Genomic DNA, 27,342 nt, shown 5'->3' on the forward strand with positions numbered 1-27,342 from the left:
GAGGGAGAGGGGTGATATGTGGGGGTCCTTTGGGGGGGGATATTGCATATGTTTTCTTCTACAATAACCAAACAACAACAGCAGTCATTTTACTGTAAATAAAAAGTTGACATTTTTCCATAATTTGTTCTGCCTTCGATGACTGAAATAATGTTTCTGATACATAAACCAGTTATCTCTAAATTAATGAACACTAAGGAAGAAGAAATGAAGTTAATGACAGAAGAAATACATAGAATGAAAGTCCTGGTATTCACCCAATGAGACTTGTGTGTAAATTCACACCGATCGGTGAATGTCTGCTGAAGCTGCTCAGTCTGTGCTGGGTGGCAGAGAATCGGTGAGGGGAACCCAGTGGACCCAGCGGTTCCCCTTCACCATTGTGGAAGAGCCGTGGCCCCTCTCCATTCCTTTTGATGAGGTTTGGAGGCCGCCATCAATATGGAACGCCTGAGATAGCATGGACGGTTTAAAATGGAACGAGCCGGAAGTTTTCCGTGCAGAGATTGTGTGGTGTGTTGATGTTTCTGATGTGTTCATGCGTGTTACAGATCATCAACACTTGAAGTTTCACAAGCTTGTAAGTTTGACACATCCCTAAATCTAGGAACCAATACACAAAATCTGAGGAATTACCTCTGCGACTGTTAGGGCCAATGAATATTGATTACAATAATATAAATTCTAACCAAAATATTATTTAACATCATTAAAAATGTGGAACAAATATTGTCAAACATTTCTCTCTGGGTAACCTCAACAAAAATGTTACCGTTGGTTCGACGCGTTTTGCGGAGTGTATCTGCTTCTTCAGGTACAGAACGGATGAGAACATGCGATACATGCGGCACATAGGACCCACCTGGCAGGTGAGGATAGCCGGGGACAGCCACTTTAGGGATATTTAATCAATCAGCAATTATAACTATTGTCACATTTCCATTTGAATCTCGGGATGTCCATGCATAAACTTTAATTGTTACTGGCTGTTCATGAAAACATCCCATATGGCTTCCCGGTGCGGGGACGCAGAGATTTCAGCTAAACAACAAAGATAAGGCCCAATGGAATGTTTTCCTGAACGGCCAATCAATATTAAAGTTTTATGCATGGACATCCCGAGATTCAATATTCTCCATCTCCATATTGATATTGGAAATATTTGCTGATTGATTTAATATCCCTAAAGTCGCTGTCCCCGGCTATCCTCACCTGCCAGGTGGGTCCTATGTGCTGCATTGGCCCCTGAGTTCCTTTTACAGGGCACTACATAGGAAGTCATGTATATAGATGTTTTTCTTTATTTTTCATTAGTTTATTATTCAATATTTCTTTATTGAAGGATCATGAAGATGAAAAGGATTTCTCCCACATAGTCATATGTCATTATCGCACTCTAAGGTCTATTTTGGGGAAGCCAATTAACATATCTGCATGATTTTGGGATGTGGGAGGAAACCCACAAAAACACCGAGAAAACATACAAACTCCATGCAGATAGTGTCCTGGCAGAGATTCAGCTAACCACTGAGCCACCATGCTGCCATAATAATACAGCAAAATCTGTAGTATATAAAACAATGATAAGTTATTAGGAAATGGAGGTAACGCATGGAGAATAAAAAGAAGGGCAGAGAACTAACATGACCTTGTAGGAACAACATCTATATATAGAGCTGGGGGTAACAAGGGATAAGTTAATAAACTAGGAAAGACAAAATAAGTCCAAAACTAAGAAGGCAATCAACAGAACAAATCAAAATTTTACTTTACCAGTACAAGAATGTTAGAAAGTTTCTAAATTTACCATACGAATCATTTTATTAGCTAAAAGATGATCATAGTAGTAGTTGTGCCAAGGTGCCTATGGATCCACTCTTCCTCCATCATTGACCCTAATTTATGAAAGCTCTCCAAGCTTGGAGGGAATACATGTGTATCAGTGAAGCTGGGTGATCCTGCAAACCTGGAATGGATCTGGTCCAGAATTCAAAATATTTATTAGCAAATGGCAAATGATTTTAAGAAATCCATCCACAATCCATCCATCACCCAGCTTCACTGATGAAAGCGTATCTTCCCCAACCTTGGAGAGCTTTAATAAATCAGCTCTTTTGCATTTAGTAGCCCCTTAGGTATTATTTAAGCCCATTTTCCAATCATTCTGAGAATTTTGTATTTCTAAGGCTAGGTACACACTTGCATTGGTTCTCGTCCGATAATCGTCCCAGGGCCGATATCGTACAAGAATCTGGCGTGTGTACAGCGCTCGTCGTCCATCGTCTGAACGATTGTCCTAGTGTATCCATGGACGATGGACAATGAACGATCGTAATGGAAGTGAAGGGTGAGAGAGTGCAGCGACGTGCCGTTCTGTCGTTCTATCCTCTCCATAGAGCAGAATTGATTCATGCATGGTGCAGTCTATATTCATTGGAAAGGATCTTTCACTATAATTATTGCACGTGTGTACATAGCCTAAAGCTACATACACACTTCCAATCGTTCTCGCCCGATAATCGTCTCAGGGCGGATATTGGAGAATCTGAAGTGTGTACAGCGCGCATCGTTCATTGTCCGAACGACTATCCTGGTGGATCCACGGACAATGAACGACGAACTATCGTAATGTGAAAGTGAAGGGGGTGAACGCACAGCTGGGTGCCGCTCTGTCGCTCTCCCCCTCCCCTCTGCATAGAGCAGAAAGGTGCTGTATGTACAGCATTGTTCATGCATCGTGGAGTGCTTAGGCGTTGGAAAGCATCGTAAAAGATCCTTTCCAAAGACTATAATTGCAAGTGTGTATGCAGCTTTATTCACAAGACCAATTTATTATTTAGGGAGTGGGGGGTAAACACACCTGCCCCATTTAGAAGATTTTTAGGTACAACCTGATTGGAAGACAGAGCGGGGGGGAGACAGAAAGGGAAAGAGGTAGATAATAAAGTCCGATAAATCATTGACCATTGATCAGTGATTTGTAAGGAAGTAAATTTCATTTAGCCAGAAAAAGATTTCTGACCTTGGTAATCCCATTGTTGGATCACCTGGGAAGATTTAGGGTGAATACATTGAAACTAGCGGAAGAGAAGTGGAGTCTGGTGGATTTCCAGGTGGTAATAGAGGCTTGTAAAGTCAGATAGGAGTTGGGGGGGGGGTTGGGGATTTAAATACCCAAATCTTATAAGACTCTTTAACCTGTTTTACGCATGTACCATGGATTAGCCAAGGGATGGTTATTCGGGGGGGCCTTGAGCTTCCTCCAATACAAAAGCCAAAATAATAAGGTTGCAGAATAGTAATATGAAGTATTGGACAATTCCATTCCATTCATGCTTTAGGATGTGTCAGGGGGGATAGTGCACAATGAAATCATTTACAGCGCTGCGTAATATGTTGGCGCTATATAAATCTTGTTCAATAATAATAACGTTAGGGACTTTTTATAGAAAGTGCTTAGGTGAAGAAAAAGGGGTACAAAGGATTGGGGAATATAAACATTTTGACTGCTGCTTGCCCTGGAAGGTTCATACTTAATAAATTGAGACATCTTATGAGGAAGACAAAATTGAAATCACAGAGGATAATAAGTAATAGCGTGAAGGAAGATTCCTGAAAAATTGGGAACATTGACTTTCAATGCGACTCGAGCACAGGAGGGATATATAAGACCATAATCTGTGACATGCTGGCATTTACCTTATAATAAGAGGCATTACTAAAGAGTTGAAGAATGATTTGAATAGCTGGTAACAAATCAGCTCAGTAAGTATTGGAATCACACCAAACAAATTTATTTTGTGTACTCTGTTTTGTATTGGAATACCTTTTACCATGAGGTCTGAACAAATACATTCAGTGAAAGGTTCGAGAAGTGAAAACCTATTGGCTCTAATTAATAAAGCTCTCTAAGGCTGGAGAGGGTACACTTTCTTCGGGTGATCCAGCCAACCTAGAAGGGATTACCTGAATTCATTTGCTATTTGTTAGCAAATGTTTTTATTTCTGGACCTGGTATCACAGATCCGCACTGATGGAAGTGCATCTTCTCCAGTCTTTCAGAGCTTTAATAAATCAGACCCAATGGGTGAGAGTAAGAACCCTGGACGAGTTCCATTGGTAAAACACTCAGGACTCCCAATGAAAAGTCCTTCGGCAAGAGTTGAAAATCCCAAGAAAGAAAGGCTGATTTTATAGAACCAGTGACACCAAATTTATATAGGACAATGGAGAGATATCCCAGACCCTGTTGAATGTATTCACTGCATCCAAAGAAAGAAACAGACAAGAACATTATTGTGGTTCAACTAATCCGAGGATGTTAGGCAAACCAATCGTGTCATCTGGAGCCTGTGTACATTTAACCTCCAGGGCGGTTCATTTCTGTCCAGATTTTTATGTATAAAAGCAGTACATTGTTTTTCATAAAAATGTATTTTACATTGTAGGCCTGTAATTCTTAGGCATAACTAACTGAAATATGTCCAATATTTAATAAATTTAATAATAAATAAATCAAAAATACTGAAACCTGTAATATAACTGTACAGTAGCATTTATAACATATATATGCTACTGTACAGTAGCATAATATAATATATATAAAATTTCCTGCCACGCTCCCGCAGGCACCGACGCCACCGAGAACGTCAGTGCACACGCTGGGGGACAGATCGGAGGAAGAGGACACGGCCAGAGGACGGGCACGCACGGGCAGGACACTGAAGGACACCGATGGGAAAGTAAGTGTAACAAGTAAGTGTTTATTTTTTATGTTTTTAGCTACCCTGAGTGTGGTTTTCAGCTGTTTTTTTTTTTACCCCGGGCCACACTCGGGTTTACCACTCAGGGGGTTAACAAAACTACATGGTGAGGACCAATCAGGTTGGCAAAAAGCCAATAGTTTACCATACATTTTTTATATCAGAATAGATTAGAGAAATCGGTTTGTAATAATTTTAGGATTTGGGTCTTTTCAGGGTTTAGTGATAGTAGTGATAGCATGGAGCATTTCCCTCAGAAAGAAGCCAAAGTAATGACTGCTGCTAAATATGGGGCTAGGGTGTCTTAAATGTGCCTAATATTCATTGGAAAATCCATCTTTTTGATTAGGTAGGGCTTGAATAGTTTTACAAATTTCAGCATTAGAGGAGGAGGCTGACAAAAATGTAATTGGTTTGGGTTTGGACTAAATTGAAGAAGGAGATAATTATTAAGGAGTTGGTTGAGGAGTTGAAGAATCAGCACGTGGATTATATAAGGAGGGATATTATATAAAAGCATTAGCAATATCTTTCGGGTGTACACACACAACCAGACTTTGAATCTTTTATGGATAATATTCAAGACTTTGTGTGTTGGTTTTTTAAGCCTACAAGCTACATATGCTCCGGCTTTGTTACTATAAGCATAGTAATCTCGTTACACAGTATGTACATTTGTAAAGAAGCATGCAAACGTATAAATGGCTATGTAATAGTTTTCTTGAAGTGTGAGGGATGGGGGATGTCTGTTTTTAATTCTTCCTTCTGTCTGTTGGATAGAGGTTAACAAACCTTTCATTTTTCGCATCCTCTGTAATATTTTATTTAAGAGTTATATAGTTCTAGACCCAAATTCACAGAAAATGACTTCCCTAGATATTAGAGAGTAAGGCTTGTAGGGTTCCCCCATTGGTAGAGGATTTTGTTGTCTCACATGATTTTTGTATTGCTGCTACCAGTAGCTTCTTCCAATTCTGCAATTGACTTATTCTGGTAAATTGGTATAGTTTGGTGTACATCTCAGAGTAGGGAGGTGTCATACAAGAAAATTTCCTTTTGTTTGCCATAAGCTTTTTTGGTTATGTGAAAAAAAACAAATGATCCTGGAAAGGACATCCCTATGCACATCCAAAGATAGAAACCTGGGTTTAAATATTCTGTGTGTTCTGTTTATCAACAAATCAGGGGCAAAAGGGTATAGACACTTACAGAGGCTTTGTAGAAAAGTGGTAGTACAGGTCAAATGAAGCCCCTGAAAGGTAGTGCAGACGGGAGACCTTGGGCCTTATTTATTTATTAAGTTCTCCAAGGCTGGAGAAGATACACTTTCAGCAGTGAAGTTGGCCGATCCAGCAAACCTAGAATGGATTTGGTCCAGGGTTGAAAACATTTGCTAACAAATTGTAAACAACTTTTAGGAAATCCATTACAGGTTTGCTGGATCACCCAGCTTCACTGATGAAAGTGTATCTTCTCCAGCCTTGGAGGGCTTTAGTAAATCTGACCTACTGACGCCTAATGATGTTTCAATAGGTACAATCCTCCTGATCTGCAGCCTTTAATTTGAGCCACTGAATATCTAATGTATGCTTTTAGTGTGAATGGACTAATTCAATATGGACTTTGGAAAATTCACCTAAGGGTGAGTGATGAGTTTCCTGGGTTCAAAATGACATTTCCTTGATTTACAAGTAGGAGACCAGCAAATTGAGGTGTGACAGTTCTAGAATGATATTGCTGGATTTTGCAGTGTCTTGGAGAGCCCAACTCAGGCTGCCATATTGAAAGCCAGGCCAGTCACACCTCTATTTGCTTTGTGTTTAAAATGCACTTCCATGTAAATACAGGGGCTTCATTTGACCTGATATTGTAGGGATGTCAAACTCAAATACACAGTGGGCCACTGTGGGACTATTTAAACCTTAGACAAAGTAATGGGCCAAACTTGAAACTGAAATAGCACCGCTACTACAATTTCCTGCGTCTATAAGACAGTCCAATGCAGGGCCACACATAGACAGACAGGGTGCTGGTCTATAGAGGCGGGTGATGGCAGGAATTGTATTAGCGGTGCCATTTCAATGCAGCGATGGGCCAGCTGCAATTCATATTTAGGATTTCTTTGGGGGCCAAAAAAAAAAAAGGACGTTGAGGGCCAGGGTTTGACACCCCTGTGCTATAGGTTCCATTAAAATACTGTCAAATTGCAGGAAAATAAGGGCAAGCGCAGTTCTACTTTACAAACACTGCATTTAGCATTTGAATGCATTCATTTGAGCTGCACTGCAAATGCAAAAGAATGCTTTTGACAAGAACGCTAATCTACAAGCCGGATGGAGCAGAACACCAAGCGCTGTGACATCAGCAGCACAATATTCATGTTTGGCGGCCTTGACCAGACAGGAGAGACCCTGATCCAGCTCTGTCTCTGCAGCATCAGATCACTGCAATAATGATTTATAGCTGCTGGTAAGAGCAATCATTCACCCAATGAAAGTAATCTGCCGTCACAGGCGTACATGGAAGGGGTCTCTTCTGACTTCATCCAGACTCCCCATGTACGAAAGATTCTCTTCTATTAACCTTCAGATCTTAACAAATAGCTCTGATACTCTGGATTACATTTGGTTTTACTGCAGATATTGCTGACTTTGCACATTTTGTCCAAATTCATCTTAATGTTGCTCTAACAATTTATAAAAATGGATTGTTACCAACCTAATAATAAAATCATATATACAAAAATGGGCACTTCCGTCGATTGATCAGCACCGGTCTAGAGAATCGAGCTGCAAGCAGGGAACACTCAGGCTGCTTTTTTACAGGCTCAGATTTACGATGATGGAAAGGTGAAAACCCTCCAAATGAAATGTTGATTTTCCCAGCCATCTCAAGTGGTTCTTTTTTTCCACATTCCAGCCATTTTAGAACAGACTCATTTGTGCTGTAAATCCAGTCTCAAACCAGTAAGTTGAATGGGATCTTCATATCATATAAAGTATTTACAACAAACACATGTGCCATTAGTTCTGCTTTTACCTGATATGAACAAAGCATTACGTGGAACTTTGTCTTACATAAAATGGGTGCATGGGTGCACTTTTTAATTTCCTTATCTGCCTGTTGCTAAACTTCCTGCATGGCTCAGCATAGAACCTCAGCATTTAATGAGATAAAGAACTCCAGGACGTGCCAACAGGGCAATCAAGATGGTGAAAGCTCCTAAATCCAGAAGAGTGGAGGAAGATGATTCCAGTAAAGGAGTTTGTAGGTTTGATTTACAAAATAAAGAATGAGGCAGGTGGGTGTTGCAGAAAGGGACCGTCCCTTTCCCCGAATGAGCAGAGAACATGTGAAAAAGCTGAGCTGCGCATGCACAGCTTTGGATGCCAGGCAAACCCGGCATTTCCAGCTTCCCTTGCATGTGCCGGGGATGTACCATTGCAAAAGTTACGTCACCCTGGCATGGCCAATCAAAATGGATGAAGATCGTTGTTGGGCAGAAGAAGAAAGACAGATGGTGGCACCCAGTGAGAGAACACGGATAGGTAAGTGCCACAGATGTTCACCATCAAATATATAAGGAAAAAATACTATTCTATAATATAATATATGTATGTAAACCCTAACTATCAACCTTTGTTCTTTGCTCCTTTTTATTCTTTGAAATATATTATATTTATGTGGTGATGTGGGGGGGGGGAATTTGCACACAGAATAGGTTGTAAATATCTGAGTCCTCTACAGTTGCATTGTTCAATATGTAGACTTTAGGCCAAGGAAATCCACAGCAGAGCTCACATCTACATTTGTCCGCAGCTTCACTGCTGCCATTCCATATCAGACACGGCACTGATAGCTCACCTGTGCTACTTATCTGATACACTAATGGTTTTTAAATACTCACCATTTCTCATGGTAGTGATCTGAAGGGGAGTTTTTAGATTGTGCAACCTTTTTTTTTTATACTAGAATATACTAGACTCCATAGAAGTGTACAGCAGTCATTCCCTATCGGTTGTTCATTAATGCACCATGATATTTGTATGGAGGAAATATACAGGACATAGTGACAGGAGGGACATAACAGAGCATCTGGGTGCAGGAGACGAAGGCCAGAAGGAAAAGAATGCAGCTTACTTTGTCATTTGTGTCTTCTGGGGTGATGTAAATATGATGTTTCATTACTGAAAGATAGTCATTTATGGAAACCAGTTACAACTAAAATACCCATGCTGTTATTGCTGGCCTGTGGAAAATGTGGTTTTCTTGGCTGTCTCTGCATGTTGATGAGCTGAGTACAGTGGAGAGGGCAGGGAGGCAGCAAATGTGTTTCCTGGCCATCCTTATCATCCTGGTTGCTGGAATAATTCTGCCTGTGGGGGCTATTTACACACCCAGCCTTTGGCTGCTTCTTTCAGGATAATGTTGGATCTTTGCTGTAAGGCCCTGGTCAGCACCAGTACTCACCAGACGCCAGTCCATCAATCTAACTCTTCATCTAGCCTCAGGAGACTGGTTGGGTTTGCCAGCCCACGGTTGCCCCCAGGACTTACTGTGCATGGGATGGTGTCTGGGAATGGGCTGGCAGAGGACCAGGAGCTCACAGATAAACCAGTACCAAGATTCCAACAGAGACAAGTCCAGAATACAGAGCAGAGGTCATACACAGGTAATCCATCTACCAGAGGAGGTACTTAGGCCCAAAACACAAGCAGAGTCGGGGGTCACAGACAAAACGTCAGTCCAGGCAGCATAAACCCACAGGATCAGAAGCAGGCAAGGTCAGCAACAGCAAATCAGCCTAGAAATCTTCAGCACAGATTAGCCCAGCCCAATGCTACAACAAGCGCTGGCGACTGGGAGCAGAGAGGCTATAAAGACTATAAAGTCCCAGCAGCCTGATCAGCCTCTAGAATCCTCTTTAGCTGTGCAGAGCCTCACAGTGTGTGCTGGGGATGCCAATAAAATACATCTCAGGCTGCACAGCTAAAGAGAAGCCGGGGCTTCAGCTATTTCTTAGTTCTCTTTGCTGCTGCAAGTGACATTGCTGGACAAAACAGGCTTGATACCTGAACATTGCACAGGTGACCCTGCTTTCCTGATTGCCCCCTCATATCTGTCTTCTTGTTGCTATCTTCCATGTGCTCACTACATTTCTGTTCTCTCCTGGGTACCCAAATAATCTCATACAGTCTCTAACCATCTGATGAGAAGGCCTGATAGGTGCTCATACTCTGTGCTACAATACACCTTACACACCAACCAATCTACCTGGCTGGCCCCTGTCAATACCCCTCGGGATGTCTTCTTCCTTCTTGTCAGATTACTTTATTGGTGTTGGAGTATTTTGGCATGTAGACATTGTAAAGATAACTTGCTGAAGCATCAGAATGAGGAAGAAAGGTGAATGAAATAACTTTGGCATGGTTATTGGTGCCAGGTTGGCCGGTCCGACTATTTCTGAAACTGCTGATCTGCTGGGAATTTCACCAGCAACCTTCTCTAGGGTTTGCACAGAATGGTCCGAAAAGGGAAAAATACCCTGTAAGGGGCAGGTCTCTAGGTGAAATACCTTGGTATTATGGTTGGTGCCGGAGGTCAGAGGAGAATGGCTGGATAGGTTCCAGCTGATAGACAGGGAATAGCAGCCCAAATAACCCCTCATTACCCCTGAGCTCTGCAGAAGCCATCTTTGAAGACAAAATGTCAAACCTTGAATCAGATGGACTACAGCAGCGGGAGATAACACCTGGGGGGGGCATTTCTGTAAGCTAAGAACAGGTATGTAGGAAAGTATGACCTTAACTGTATTTTCTTTAACTGTTATGTTTAATGACATCAAATAGTTTGACTTTGGTTACTATCATTTCTTGTATGGTCTTAGATTGGAATGAAATAAACACATAATGAGTGAGAAAAAGCAAACAAATATTTTGCATCTTTTTGGTAATTCAAGATAATGCAACTAATAACAATAGTAATACTTCACTTAACCGGGAGCTGATCAATGAATCAGAGCCTCCCCAGCCCTCGTCAGGCACAATTAGGAAGATCATTATTTTACAAATGTATTTATCGTTATAAAAAAATTCATAATAATGGTCGGCGGGATTTAAAATGATGAATTTAGTGGTCTGTGAGGTCTGAAAGGTTGTCGACCGCTGCTCCAGATGCAAAGAGCGCCCCCTTGTGCTTTGTAATGACCTTACACTGAATAGTTGGGGAGAGAGTTCTCTAAATGGACCATTTTATATATATATATATATATATATATATATATATATATATATATATATATAATATATATATATATATATATTTACAGGGTGATCTTATCATATCAATTTAACATGTCAATTTGGAGGAATCCCTGAGTAATGAATCCAGGGCCTTGTTAGATCTTTGCCAGGAAGAATGATAGCAACAAAAAGTGTTTGATCTGATACTAGCAGGGTGTACCTAATAAAGTGGCCAGGAGTATATATTTATATTTGCAGTATTCTGGTGAAGATTTCCAGGGATTTGGGTGTCCCAGAGCGGCTGGAGGCTCTTGTGTAATATTTTCTCCATCAGACAAATATTTTGTTGTATCAGGAAGCTGCTAAAGCATGGTTTTGTGTCTATTATAGAATCTCCTCTTTGCTTGTCGGGGAAAGTCGGACGTGGAGCTGAAGGAAATCAAACAAACTATTAATTAGAAGCGTTTCTATGAAAGAATAAATTCAGCGCCACTTTTCCATCATAATGGCTTTTTGACACAGTTACCATTGTAATTAAAATCATCGTACCAATTACCCTTCGGGAGAATCACAGTGGGCATTTCCGAGAGGCGAACAATGACTGCACGCGGTGAAGAGCACTTCAGCTGTATGAATAAATATGAGTTTGAATCTGCAAAGCCAGAAATGTTTATAAAAATAAACAGGCAGAAGTCAGAATCCCTGCACTGTGCTGGGTAAACACAAAACGCGTGTTAATGGTGACTGGGCCGGCAATATCGCTTCTGATAAGATTGTGGCTGCATGACAATTATGCAGCGTCCCCATCCTGGGCTGTGTTCACAAATGTCTGACACAGATCAGTCCCTGCTGCAGCCTCTCTTTACAATGCTGTCAGTCCTATGGCTCATGCACAGCTATGCAGCTACAGAATAGAAGTGCCTAGGCGCAGCAAGTGTGCTGCTAACTTTCAGGCGGACATAGCAAATCTTTAATTTTTCAGTCTATATCTACTTAAAAACTTTTAAATTGTTTAAAGTGGAACTATAGCATCACTTTCAAACTTTAGGATCAGACAGGCGGACAAGGGGCAGATGATGTCTCCTCTTCAGTAAGTGTTCCTATCTGCCTGAAGCTGCCAAAAACCAAGCAGATCCCAGATTTGCAGGTGCCAGGACTGAATGAACTCTCTGGGCTATTTCATTATCCCAGCCCAGCCCAGAAAGCAAAATCAGGAAAAACATGGAAGCTCCTTGCGGCAGAATGGGGTCAGCTGACTGCAACTGACAAATTGCAATCAGGCAGATTATTTTATTGCAGATCATCACCAGTCTGGACCTGCCTGCTCCTATTTGTTTTCTGCGTTTAGTTCTGCTGTAATAAATCTTCTGGGTTATCATTTCATACATTATTTTAGGTCCAGTAGTGCCATCACTGGGTCTCTGTGCTTCTCTTTACAATGCAGTCAGATCATAGGTGGTGGGAGGGGCTGGCTGGGTGCTGAACATTACTTTCTTACAATATCACAGCCAATACTCCTCACAAAAGGCCTCATTCATATTTAGAGAAGGTATGCAAATATCAAAATGACTTGAATCCTATTGTCATGAAAGTTGTATTTCTATGCAGACCAACCCATGCCCACATGTAGGTTTGAGTCTTCACTATGGAAAGAACTCTAATCCAATGAATGAAAGGGGTGTAGCCAGAGCAGTCGGGCTGGGGAGGGAGGGGCTAGATGATGTTAAACGTCTTCCAGCCAGGAAATGAGGCGGAGCTATATGACTTGCTTCAGCTTCTAATGTACATTGTGAGAAGCTGGCAGTGAAATCAGAACTTTTAGTCCGTTAAAGGAGCCGGTACATATTTGCAAGACTGAAGGGTAGGCTGGAGGGTAGATTTAATGAACGAGAGGCTGGAGGGTGGATTTAGGCTCCATTTAGACCACTGGTCCTTCCTTGAGGTCCTTCCACCCACTACCGCCCATGTAGTGGGTCCATGACAGCCGGGTCACACAGGAAGTGGGTCGAAATGCTGAATGTGATTTCATCTAAAAAAAAAACAAAACAATATAATGGTGAAAATTCTGCGAAGATGACAGCGCTGGGCATCATCCAATGTTTGCACGAAAATTGCATTTGTAATCACCTCCCCACTGCACACAAAAATACTTCCCTTGACCCCAGCCTCTGATGCTTCCAGGTGTCATGGCTGATGTCACCGGGACTGAAAGCTGGCAATCCCATGAAATTGTATTCCAGAGTACCGTATACCCCAGGGTACAATGCTGCAGGATTACCAGCACCGCCACAAATGGCTTTTTCAAGCAGAATGTGTTTTGGGTGCAGTGGGGTGACAAAAAGAGAACCTGTCATTTACAAGTTAAGACATAAAGAATATAACGACTTACTGGGAGAGGCAGGTAAAAGTTTTTACATCCGAATCAGCAAATAGACACAAATCATTGCCGCTCTGTACTCAGTAACACATCAATCAAAGCATTTTTACAAGATATGTTAGTGTGCAATTTTGGCCTGCTATCAGCTTCTTGCAGCGCACAGCAAAGCTCAGGCTGAGAGAGGGAGAAGCAGCAAGAGGAGCCAGTCCGCTGTTGTTGATGGGAAGATAGCTAGCAGCAACCTGTGTAACATGTCAACGTAATACTTCCTAATATTCAATACCTTCTACACAGATCAGTCCTTGCTACAGCCCCTCACCTGGTGAATAAGTTAGAATGTTGCAGTCTAAAGACTAAAGAAATGGCTTTTTCTGCCTGCAGCAGACTGATGCACCACAGTTTGGGCAACTTCACTGACTGGGGCTCAAGGTGGGAATTTATTGATAAAAGGTGGAGCTGATGCTGAACACGTCAGGGATTTATCCGTGCAGACGTGGAAAGACATGATCATTTCCAGCGACAAAGTGTGACAGATTAATGAGCATTCTATGAAGAGGGGAGGAGGGAAAACGAGTGTCACCCCACTGTGCTCCCTTTCCCTTGACTTGTATAGCGCTCGTTCCCCATTTGTCGTCAGGATGGATTCATGAATGACGTCAGGTAACCGCTGTACCTGTCAGAGTCTCACCTGAGATAAGCCCGACTGTTTGTATCAACTAAGAATCATCTGATGTGTGTGCATAGCCTTAGTGACAGGTCCACTTGAAACCTCCACCCCCTAACGTTCCAAGGCAAGGTTCAAGCGACATGAATGAAACTCCTTCACAAAACATGAAAGAATCATGAAAAGTCTTTGTAGAACTGCGATTAAATCAACTTACAAAAGAACTCGGTGACGACAATCTAATAACTATCATTTAACGCTGAATATGCGGCAGATCTCAAACTGTTCCACAATTACAAGGTATTCAGGTGTTATTAACACAAGAATCTTTTAACCCGCCAGTCAGCGGAGCAGCGACGCAGGCGGCTGAATTAGAGCGCGGTTATCTCCCACTCTCCGCTACAAAGATGGTTATTACTGAACACTGATAGCATGGCGGTCACAGCGGGGGGACGCCTTACCTTTCCCATACACCACAGCTTGCCATTCCTCTGTGTTTACAATGGAAAGATTACAACCTTTACAAACTGTTATTAAACACACATTTCTGGGAAGAGCTCCGTGCTCCTATTCTTAAGAGGTCAGTCTACCCAAAAGTGTGATTTCAGGGATTGATGGGCGCTGGGACGTTAGGAAGGTTGATGGTGACTTTAGATCTGTTGACAGTAACATCCCCATTGATATACAGATCTGCATACGGACATTACAAGGGGGTCCCTCTACCCTGCTGGGTTTATCTACAATTTAGATCAGTGTTTGTTAGCCAGTGGTCTCCTGCAGAACTCCAAATCATTGCTGTCTCCTGTACTGTCATGGACATGGACTGGCCCAACCCTATTCAACATGACTTGGACAGTTACAGGTAGAGGAAAATAACCAATCTGCTGGTATCATGACTAGGAAATATCACCATGTTATAGAGAAAAACAAAGAAGGGACAGTAGGGGTGACACAGCAATAAAAATTTGACACAGCTTCTGCCTTTCCTTACACTGAAACAAAATTAAGATTGGAAAATGCCATTAGAAAGAATCTTGGTTTATATTTGTGTCACATCAGTAGATGGCGCTGTATCCTCATGTAAATTTGTAATAAACTTGCAATCTGAGACGGAGCTTTGTATGAGGATAAGGCACCATCTACTGGTGGTAAGTACTAAGGCATAACAGAGCATTTTTAAAAACAAGTCACCCGTCATCACTAACTCAAAAGTACAAATTACATTAACCCAGCCTTCCTTAACCAGGATTCCTCCAGAGGTTGCTGGGGATTCCTTGAGCAATGAGCAGTTTGCACCTCTCAGGTCAGTATAAGTGACTTCAATGATCTTTTTGGCTATCTGTAAGGGTGACATTCTTCCCAATGGCCAAAAACGTAAGAGGAATTCTTCCCACTGACCACCAAACTAATGTACTGTGAGCTGTGGATATAATATTTATAGAAGGAGCTCCCTGAAAGTTTTTTTTCAAGGGTTCCCCCATGTTAGTTAGTTCCCCCAGGGAAGTGGAGCAAAGTGCTGTAGTAGGCAGAGACAATCTAAACTAACTGATAAGAGCAATGATGAAAAGAGATTGGATATTTAAAGCAGAGTTAGGCCGAGAGTACGCTTATTTTACCCCCATCATCTCTCCCCATTACTCCCATCACCATCTTCTATTCTTCATTCAGATGTTCAGCCATATTGACAGGCTGGGCTGAGAGTTCATTCAGTCCCAGCAGCCACAAAGTAAGCCAGGATATGCAGGGTACCTGGGAACCAATACTTAGCTATGCATGAGCAGCTCAGCAAATTTTGACAGCTGGGACGGTGATCAGACAGGTAAGATGCCTGCTTGATACCAAACCTTTAAAGATGAACTTTAGTTAAAGTGGCCAAGCAACAAAAATAAAATAATGAACTCCAAAAATATATATAAAGTATAATCCTTTCCATTTTCTTTACTTCTGCTGTCCCCTGAGAACTTTTAGGTGGCTCAGTGTGTTCAGATTTACTATTTGATGGCTGATAAAATCAAATATAACCACAAACCCTGTTATGACCAAGCAGCCCTCCAACACAGTGAGATCAGAATTGTCAGGGCCCCCCTGTATGGATGATAAGACAGCGCTAGAGATATTGGGCCTGATTTATTGAAGCTCTGCAAGGGTGGAGAAGATACACTTTCATCAGTGAAGCTGGGTGATCCAGCAAACCTGGAACGGTTTTTAAAAAAAATCATTTTCTATTTGTTAGCAAATGTTTTCAATCTTGGACCAGATCAATTCCAGGTTTTTTGGATCACCCAGGTTCAGTGAAAGTGTATACTCTCCAGTCTTGGAGAGCTTTACCCCCTGACCGGTAATCCCAGTGTGGCTTGGGGTAAAAAAAATTAAATTCTAAAAGACACACTCGGGGGTAGCTAAAAACATAAAAAAACACTTACCTGGTCCCATCGGGGTCCTCCGGGGTCCTGCCCGTCGGATCCCATCCTCGGGCCGCGTCCTCTTCTTCTTCATCCTCTTCTTTCGATCTTCCCCTAGCAAGTCCGCTGACGTTCCCTGTGACGTCGGTGCGTGCGGGAGCAAGGCGGGAAATTCAATTTATTTTGTATTGGATTCAATACAAAATAACTATTGAATCTAATACAAAGTATTCATTATATTATTTACATGCTACTGTACAGTTATGTTACAGGTTTCAGTATTTTTATGCATCCTTGTTTTAACAGATTTTTGTGTTTTTTTTTTATTAATTTTCGTGTTTTCTAGGTGAGTTATGCCTAAGAAATATAATTATAGGCCTACAATGTAAAATACATTTCCATGCAAAACAATGTACTGCTTTTGGCATACAAATCCCGACATAATTAGACCGCCAAGGAGGGTAATAAATCAGACCCATTGCTCCGACACAGAATACATTTGCAGGTCTCACTTCAGTAAAAGATCCCAGCAATAAGAGATTTATTCCTCATTTTAGATCAGTGGGGGAGTCACACAAATCAAATATTTTCTGTGGTCAAACTGAACACTCCGATGTGTTTCTCACTATTTTCCAGGAGGATTTTTGTTTCTTTTAACCCCCCTGACTAAACATTGTCTTCTTTATTCCCTCAGGTATGTCTCCTCCATGGGACTGTAAGCTCCTCTGGACTGACCAGCGATAGCGGGATATAATCTCTTGTTTTTGTAATGAATGCGCTGCTTTCATTCCTTTTTCTTCATTCTGCTAATAAAAAGAAAATCCAATCTAAGAATTATAATACAACATACAGGGAGCGTCAGCATCGACTCATTTCTAGCAGAGGTTTCTAATTGCTATAGACAGGACAATATTGGAGCGCTGCCGGAATAGATCCAGAGTGGCCTGCCAGGGAACAGGACAGGGAGGAATGCTTATTGACAAGACTCCATCCCTCTCTGTTCAAATACTGCTTTTTGTTTCTAGATTTCAGTGTAGACAATTTCACTGATCTGACAACGGGGTATTGCAGGGTGTGGGTGTCTACAGGGACAGGGTGAAAGTGAGCTATGTTAATGACCAACCTCCAAAACCTCTGACAATGAACACCATAAACATGCATGCTCGGCTTTGCAGTGTGGGTGTGTATCATTATGGGGGAAGGAGAGTGGCACAGGAAGAATGTGTTGGCAAGAATTAGTAGAGCTGTCACCAAAACTGCATCCTGCAGGCCCAATGCAGCCCTTTGCAAGCATTTAACTGACCCTATGGGCACATTTCCTCCTTTTTACACCAATGATAGGGAAGTATTCCTCCACTGATACCAATTATGGGTCACTATTTCTCCCACCAACACCAATGATGGGGCACTATTCATCCCACGACACCAATGATGAGGAATTTTTCCTCCCATATGACCCCATATTCCTCCTGTTCCTGATTGGCAGCTTACTTTTGTGCATAACTACTGACATAACTAAAGGTAACTGCTCACCAACAACACATAGGTGATTATCAAGCGTTTATTTTTTTCCCCCATTCAAAATCCTGATTGGCTAGGAATAGCATTGTCTCCTCCAAAAGGTTTTCCACCAATCAGTGGATTTAATAACACTGTGCTTAAGCAAAGCCAATGAAGCCTAACTCCCCAAATTAAAGATTAGTCTAAATTGGATATCCACACGGTAGAATATTACAGATTAGGATTTTATTATTATTCTGCACTTCACTGGTTCAGTTTTCTTTTTTAGTGAATAAGCCCTAAACCCATTTTTTTATTTATTAACAGAGGAGCAGAAATGGATTTCCTGTTAGTGTCCCTCTGTGTTTGCTAGGTCACTGCTCTGATCATCTTTGCACCTCCTTCTATCTAGAAGGGTCTAGAATGGATTCCAGCAATATCTTTGGGTGTAGCACTGGTCCAGGCTCATTCTGTACAGGAATATAACTAGCTGTGTGACAAGCTTGTGTCTCCCCAGGGACCATCAATAAGCAGCACAGATATCAGCCATGCATTCACATCGAATCAATAAGATGACAAGATGAGAGCGCTCAGGGGGAGCTGACGTGTTGTATTCGGATTGATGTGCAGCTCTGGAACAGCCGCACAGTTCCTCTGACCATTGGGAGGAGATGGAAAATCCCTTCAAAGCAATGCAAAAGATTCCCAGTACCTTCTGCTATATTTAGGTTTAGAACAGAGGTTTTTGTTGCATATATTTGGAAATATATATATATAACGGCACTGCCAATGAGTACACCTCTGTAAAGGGAGATCCCTAACTCTAGGTCAACTGAAATCCCAATCAGCGTTGCAATCAGGGGAACAAGGGGTACGTTTGTACCAGGCCTAATCAAAAGAGCGTAACTTTTGCAATGCTGGAACTTTTAGACATGAGAGAGGGGCCCCCAGAAATTACAGGGGGGTCGGGGGTCCTCCTAACTATTGAACTCTCATAGGTGGTTCAAAGGTTAGCACTCTGACCTTTGCAGTCACAGGTTCAAATCTCAGCAAGGACACTATCTTAGAAAGTGTTCTGATCCAAAAGACTCTTACTCTTTGTTGACCACGTTGTCCCCATACACAGTACATCAAAGCTTGCTGTATTTGGGGGCTGCGTAGCCACGGACCAACACAGTGCCCATGCTGACCCATCTCTAGGATTTAAAGCGCTTACAATGGGCATGTGAGGGTCAGAACATGGCCATGGAGCAATGAAAGAAGGTGGTCTGATCATGTTTTCTTTTGGACCATGTGGGTGGCTGAATGTGTCATTTACCTGGGGGAGTAATGGCAGCAGAGTGCATTATGGGAAGAAGGCAGTCTGGTGGTGGGGTTTGGGTCGGTGTGATGTAAAAGATCTGCCACTAGCTTCATAGGACATAGGACAATGCCCGGAGGGGTCACCAGGGCAGATCCAACACAGTAGAATGCAGAGGATTTTATTGTTTTTACTTATCAGTGTATATATGTCCCAGAGTTGGGAACTCTCCCCTCCTATTGTGTGATACTTCCCCCACCTCCTAGATTGTTAGCTCTTCAGGGCAGGGTCCTCTCCTCCACCTGTGTCACTGTCTGTATCTGTCTGTCATTTGCAACCCCTATTTAATGTACAGCACAGCATAATATGTTGGTGATATATACATTCTGTTTATTAATATTAATAATAATAATAATAATAATAACTCCATTATTAAAGTCTGCAAAGGCGTCTTGATAGAGCAATGTGGCTTTACATATATTTGCCAACTCAGACAACTGGCCCCAGTGCTTTTAGGGTTAAAGATCTGAAAAATCATGATTTTCCTTAAAAACAGATAGGGAACAAACTGTAAAAGGTGAAATCTTTACAATTGTTCTCCATTTTAAACTGTACAGCCAAAGCCAGAATGTTGGTGGTTTTTACTACCATGTTGCCACAGGTTAATTCTAATGGACTTACATTTATGATCCAGTGAAATTAATACCAGAATAGGCATTTATTATTATCATTTGATCGATACTACATTGAAATATTGATCGAGGGTTCACTAGTTTTTCAAAAAACTTACATTTGATGGGCTTATATAATCCAATGTCCAATAAAAACAATGAAATAATGTATCAGAAGATTTTAGGGTGTTACTGACCCTTGTATACATGTAAACCCTGACAATGGACTATTTGCTCCCTTTTGGGCTGGTAATCGTGATATTAAAAGAGTTTTTACATCTGATACCTACAAAATAAAATACACAGCGCAGTGCTGAGGTTGCTCAGCAAGGCCGATCATTCCATTTACACTCCATTGTGAGAAAGTACAATCAGCAAATATGAATCTGCAGGAAAAAAAACTTTCCTAAAACCTTGCAATGTATTCACGTAGAGCAGGTTGTATTTTCTCAAGAAAACTGGAACTAAATTTAAATACAAATTAAATTAATTTACACAATTCCACATATAAAAGTATTCCATCTCCATAAAAATAATTTATTTCATTCCATCTGCCGTTCATCAAGGTTATAACCTGCTACTAATGTCTCCAGGTTGGAACTGATACATCTTTGCCAGTAATTATCGTATAATCCATGGCAGGTTTGATGGACGCCGCATGCAGGATACTGATAGAATTCCAACATTTACTGTATGCAATTCGAATCTGCTGCCTCTCATTTGGGTTTGTGTGTGATTGGTCCTATGATGGAACGTCCATGTATTAGTGATAACACTGGGCAAGTTCAAATCTACCAAAGCAACTTCTGGGAGGGGACGTGAAAGGCAAACTTGGAAAATGTCTTTCTTTAGCACTGTTACATTTTTCATTTAGTCATTGTCCTGCCATTAACCTCATTATTACAATATATAGCTAATAGCATGTGGATACCCTCAAAATGATGAGATTCAGGTTTACCTAGTGAAGGGTTCTGGTAATTCTCCATCATACAAAGACATTGTAGACAAATCTTTCAGCCTTGTTGTCACAGTTTGGTGGAGACCCTTTTCTGCTCCCCCATTATTGTACCCTGGGTACAAAGCCAGCCCTATAAGGACTCAAATTGATGAGTTTATTGATCAGTAAGCCTACATTCACTCCTCTCCCCAAATGATCACACTGAAACATTGTATCTATGTCACATTGTGAGAGAATTACCCAGGTCCAGGGTTTACATGATTGTGCTATCACTGAGGCTACTAACAATCTGTAGTTTCTCAGCTTCGGGGTGCAGATTATCTGTTGTGACGTCACAATAGGAATTTTCCCATCACAGACATCTTCTATCACAATCCTCAGGACCCATCATAGTGCTCTGTGCTCACACTGGACATTTGATGGTTTTCTACCAGAACATAACTCACTTTACTATATGACATCGGCTGGTGGGGATAAGCTGCTACTGTCCTTCTCAGGACTGGTATAATACTGGGGGTGAAAGTGGTAGCTTAATACCTCCATTCCTGGTGGCGGGGACCTGGGATAAGTAGTAATGGGGGGGCTGTGTCTTTAATAGGAGGATTCACCATTCCTAATGTTGGTATTGTGATTATTGCTAGGCAATATTTTTGTGTTTCCAATAAGGACTCCTGATGTTGGGGTCTGGGACCTATGATGGGAATGTTGTGTCTCCAGTATGTAGGATTTTCTGTTTCTGATGATGGAGGTCTAGGAGCTATGATGGGGATTGTTGTCCCACCAATTTAGAGGACTCGCTTATGGTGGGGCCTAGGATGTATGATAGAGAATGGTATGTTTCCAGTGAAGGGGACCATCTGATGGTTGGGTTCAGTATCTATGGTAGGGAATGTTGTGCCACCAGCAATGGGGACCCCCTGCTGCACATGGTGCTGGTATACATCTGTAGGTGAGGAATGTGGTGCTTCCAGTATAGGTTAACTTCTTGTTACTAATGAGGGGGCCCAGCATCTATTATAAGGAATGTTGTGTCACCTTGGGCATTGGGGACTTCATGTTCCTGATAGTGGTGATCTAGGACCTAAGATTGGATATGATGTATCGCCAGAAAAAGGGACTTTTTATTTCGGATGGTGGCGTCCAAGACCTAAAATGAGGAAAGTTTTGTCTCCAGTATTGGGTGTGTGTGTGGGGGGTCTTTTATCTGTAGGTGAGGAGTGTGGTGCCCCAATGTAGAAGGACTCTCTGCTACCCATGGTGGTGGTGAGGTCAAAAATTTGTAGGTGAGAAATACGGTATGGTGCCGTCAGTGTATGTGATGGACTGTTCCTGATACTGGGTATTAAGGATCTATGATGGGGAATGTGATGCCTCCAGCAACAGGGATTCCTTGCTACTGATGGTGATAAAGGTGGGGTTTCCTGTAAGTGGGGGATGTTGTGCAAAAAGGGGGATTCCCTGTTCCTAACGGTTGGGTCCAAAACTTAGAGTGGAGAATGTAGTGCCTCCAATAATGGGGACTCCCTGTTCCTGGTTGTGGGGGTGCAGGATTTATGATGGGGAATGTGGTGCCTCCAGTAATGGGGACTCCCTGTTAATAGTAGTGGGGGTGCAGGATCTATGATGGGGAATGTGGTGCCCCCAGTAATGGGGACTGCATGTTCTTGGTGGTGTAGGTGCAGGATGTATGATGGGGAATGTGGTGCCTCCATATAATGGTGACTTCCTGCTCCTGATGATTGGGGTGCTGGATCTATGATGGGTAATGTGTGGTGCTTTTAGTAATGGTGACTCCCTGATCCTGAAACTGGGGGTGCAGGATCTGTGATGGGGAATGTGGAGCCTCCAGTAATTAGGACTCCCTGTTTCTGGTGGTGCAGGATCTTTGATGGGGAATGTGGTGCATCCCGTAATGGGGACTCCCTGATGCTGGTGGTGGGGGTGCACAACTTATGATGGGGAATGTGGTGTCCCCGTTAATGGGGACTTTGTGTTCCTGGGGCTGCAGGATCTATATTGGGGAATGTGGTGCTTCTAGTAATGGGGACACCCTGTTCCTAGTGGTGGGAGTGCTGGATCTATGACAAGGAATGTGTTGCCTCTATTAATGGGGACTCCCTACTCCTGGTGGTGGGGGTGCAACAACTATGATTGGAAATGTGGTGCCTCCAGTAATGGGGACTCCTTGTTTCTGGTTGCTGGGCTGGAGGATTTATGATGGGGAATGTGGTGCCTCCAGTAATTGGGACTCACTGTCCCTGGTGGTGGGGTGCAGGATGTATGATAGGGAATGTGGTGCCTCCAGTAATGGGAACTCAGTGTTCCTGGTTGTGGGGGTGCAGGATGTATGATGGGGAATGAGGTGCCTCCAGTAATGGGGAGCCACTGCTCCTGATGCTGGGGTTGCAGGATTTATGATGGGGAATGTGATGCCTCCAGTAATTAAGACTCCCTGTTCCTGGTGGTGGGGGTGCAGGATCTATGATGGGGAATGTTGTGCCTCCAGTAATGGTGACTCTGTGCTCCTGATGATGGGGGTGCAGGATCTATGATGGGCAATGTTGTGCCTCCAATAATGGGGACTCCCTGATGCTGGTGGTGGGGTTGCAGGATCAATGATGGAGAATGTGGTGCCTCCAGTATTGGTGGACTGCCTGATCCTAGAGGTTGGGGAGCGGGATCTATAATGGGGAATGTGGTGCCTCCAGTAATGGCGACTACCTGCTCCTGGTGGTGGGGGTGCAGGATCCATGATGGGGAATGTGGTGCCTCCCGTAATGGGGACTCCCTGCTCCTGGTGGTGGGGGTGCAAGATCTATGATGGGGAATGTGGTGCCTCCAGTAATTAGGACTCCATGTACCTGGTGGTGGAGGTGCAGGATCTATGATGGAGAATATGGTGCCTCCAGAAATGGGGACTCCCTGCTCCTGGTGGTTGGAATGCAGGATCAATGATGGGGAATGTGGTGCCTCCAGTAATTGGGAATCACTGTCCCTGGTGGTGGGGGTGCAGGATGTATGATGGGGACTGTGGTGCCTCCAGTAATGGGAACTCACTGTTCCTGGTTGTGGGGGTTCAGGATCTATGATGGGGAATGTGGTGCCTCCAGTAATAGGGACAGCCTGTTTCTGGTGGTGGGGGTCGAGGATGTATGATGGGGAATGAGGTGCCTCCAGTAATGGAGACACCCTGCTCCTGATGATGGGGGTGCAGGATTTATGATGGGGAATTTGGTGCCTCCAGTAATTAGGACTCCCTGTTGCTGGTGGTGGTGGTGTAGAATCCATGATGGGCAATGTTGTGCCTCCAATAATGGGGACTTCCTGATGTTGGTGGTGGTGGTGCAGGATCTATGATGGTGAATGTGATGCCTCCAGTAATGGGGACTGCCTGTTCTGGGTGGTAGGGTTGCAGAATCCATGATGGGGAATGTGGTGCATTCAGTAATGGGGACTCTCTTGCTCCTGATGGTGGGGGTGCAGGATCTATGATGGGGAATGTGGTGCCTCCAGTAATGGGGAATCCCAGGTCCTGGTGGGGGGAGTGCAGGATCTATTATACGGAATGTGCTGCCTCTAGTTATGGGGACTACCTGCTCCTGGTGGTGGGGGTGCAGGATCTATGATGGGGAATGTGGTGCCTTTGTAGCTCGCTGGGCACAGCTGGTGACCGCAGCCATCCCAGATGGGAAAATCAGAGCCACCACCGGTCACCGGGCCAACAGCAACCCAGACCCCACTCCAAAAGTAACCAGTGGCTGCAAAATGAAGATCCGAACAATATCCGAATTATTTCACATTTCTTTATTTAATAGGATCAGAATTGCTGGAAATCAGCCAGCCTGGGTGACAGGGCAATGGTTACCCACCTAGGGGTATTTGCCACATCACTAATGGTCTATTTGCCCCTCCAGATCCAATGCAATGCTGGGACAAGCACCATGGACAGCTGCTGGATGGGGATGACAAGTGGCTGATCCTCAGTGCAGAGGTCTGGGGGAATACCTGTGACATGGGTGCCCACTCCTGTGCTGGGTGACACAAGCCTGTATCAGGTGATAATGCCACCCCTTGTCATTGGATACATGCAAAATCATATAGTACCCTCGGCTGCTTTCTATTGGCTGCTGGGCTGTGTGGGAATTTCCTGCTCACCCTTTATAAATGTAAATATACTGGATGGCTGAGAAGATTACATGCTAATTGTGCTTCATGCAGCATGCAAAGTGATGGCAGATCAGGGTACAGGGATCATGTGTGTAATAAGAAGAGGAAAGCTGCATGTGCAATATAAAACAGCAATCTGGACCTTTACATAGTTCACACCAGCAGGGGGTTCAATAAGAAATAACCCATAGTTGTTTATTCAGCAAATATTGTGAGCTGGGAGATTAAGGACCGGATCCGAACACCATGGATGCTGCGATGTATAAATTATATGGAATGATATATCTGCTATAAATGTATCTGTATATCCCATCTACCATTCATATATCTGTATGGTCAGTGTATATGAAAGAGTACTGGAAATAGAAATGTGCTAAATATAAATATTTATTGTACTTATATATTTACTCAATGAATGTTTAGTATTATGTTGTGTGATCTGTCATACCCTGTGTGTATCTGTACACTGCCCCTATATACCCTGTGTGTATCTGTACACTGCCCCTATATACCCTGTGTGTATCTGTACACTGCCCCTATATACCCTGTGTGTCTCTGTACACTGTCCCTATATACCCCGTGTGTCTCTGTACACTGCCCTTATATACCCTGTGTGTCTCTGTACACTGCCCCTATATACCCTGTGTGTGGTAAGGTTATGCCAGCAATGTCCTGCTTAGATCCACTTATTCTGATAGTGAAGTAGGACTGATCCCTCCTCTTTTTTCTTATTAATTTGTTACTTTGCTGCATCTCGGTACAGCTGATCTCATTCTCTCATCGTTTCCTGTCTACATGCGCTCATTTCAGCGGTGGCTGCACATCGTTGCCTTAAACCAGACAATGTTGGCTCATGCCAATAAAACGCGTTTTACAACAGATACTTCATCCCTTGGTATAATAGCTATTTATCCTCCGGTGGTCTGAGAGGTTCATAGTAACTGACCAATACCTGGCCCAGTCTATATTGTTTTACTTTGGCTTTATATTTTACGTTATTTTTATAATTGTTGTTTTGTGGTTTATTGTTTGTAAACATCTGTTCTCTGTCAGATATTTGTATGATGTGTTCCTCTATCAGCAGAATGGGCTCTTCTAGGCATATTAGATCTGCATGGGGCTCGTAATACTAGTGACAGTCACAGATTTATCCATACACGGAATTACCAATCCACCTACTCTAGTCTCTTAAAAGAAACTTTTTTTTATGTTTTTTGAATGGACTTTATTGAAGCTTCTGTAGATAAGGAAATACGCGTGACAAGGCTGCTCTCACACGACTCTCCCATACAGTTCAACCCGATTGTTACATTTCCACATAATCGCTTCTGACCCAGTACGGCACTCCTCTCTTAAGCATAATATTGTGATATAAATGCTCTGTATTGTTTATAGCTTTTACATTCCTTTGTATTGTTTACATCATCATTTAACAATAAAAAGAAAAAGACTACAGTTACACGACAAGTTTTCTTTTCACGTTTTAGACAGCAAATGTTATTCTAATTGTTCCAAAAATTCCATTTCCATTCACTCATGCTGCAGTTTTTCACACAGGTTCAGTTTATTACTGTGTCTCAGACAGTGCTGAACTTAGAACAGAGAATGAAGCAGATTAAAGAAGAACTTTAATCAATTATTATTACACGGCATTTTTATAGCGCCAACATATTACGCAGCGCTGTGGCTAGCTGACCCTCAGAGAAGCTCACAATCTAATGTCCCTACCATAGCCATATGTCATTATCACACTCTAAGGGCAATTTTGGGGGAAGCTATTTACCTAACTGCATGTTTTTGGAATGTGGGAGGAAACCGGAGTACCCAGAGGAAACCCACACAAATACGGGGAGAACCTGCAAACTCCATGCAGATAATGCCCTGGCCCCCCCCCAATTATTAGGTCTTCATTTTTTATGTCTTCCTAATAGCTCCAACCATTCTCAGCATGTAATAATCCTGCGACCCTTTTATAAGTACCACATTTCTTACCTCCAGACCACAATCGTAACACAGACAGACAGAGGGAAGCCAAAGACATTAAAAGTATCCATAAGTAAGGCAAGAGTGGTTAAAACTGAATTTGTTTGCTGCCTCTTCCCCTGCTAAAATATCTCCAAAGTCAGTGAAAGTTGTCACCATTTCTGGCTCGTTCAAATCAAAAAAGATTCCCTGCCCCTGTGCTAGCAGGACACCGCCAGTGACCACACACCTCCATATGCCAATGCAATATAGCAATTTAGGGGCAGACAGGATGCTGGTGTCAGCCTCAAAAACTATTGCAGAGTAAGCAGTAAA

General features: G+C 42.7%; 1 protein-coding gene across 1 annotated transcript in view; it reads left to right on the forward strand.

Moving 5' to 3' along the window:
* Positions 1-8,241: 8,241 nt before the first annotated feature.
* Positions 8,242-27,342, forward strand: part of LOC140343773 (connector enhancer of kinase suppressor of ras 2-like) — a 209,799-nt gene continuing 190,698 nt past the window's right edge. Inside the window, exon 1 of the mRNA XM_072430646.1 lies at positions 8,242-8,311. Coding sequence (XP_072286747.1) covers positions 8,242-8,311 — 70 coding nt within the window. The remainder of the gene's footprint in view (positions 8,312-27,342) is intronic.

The sequence above is a fragment of the Pyxicephalus adspersus genome, chromosome Z, assembly GCF_032062135.1.
Source record: "Pyxicephalus adspersus chromosome Z, UCB_Pads_2.0, whole genome shotgun sequence".
NCBI lineage: Eukaryota > Metazoa > Chordata > Amphibia > Anura > Pyxicephalidae > Pyxicephalus > Pyxicephalus adspersus.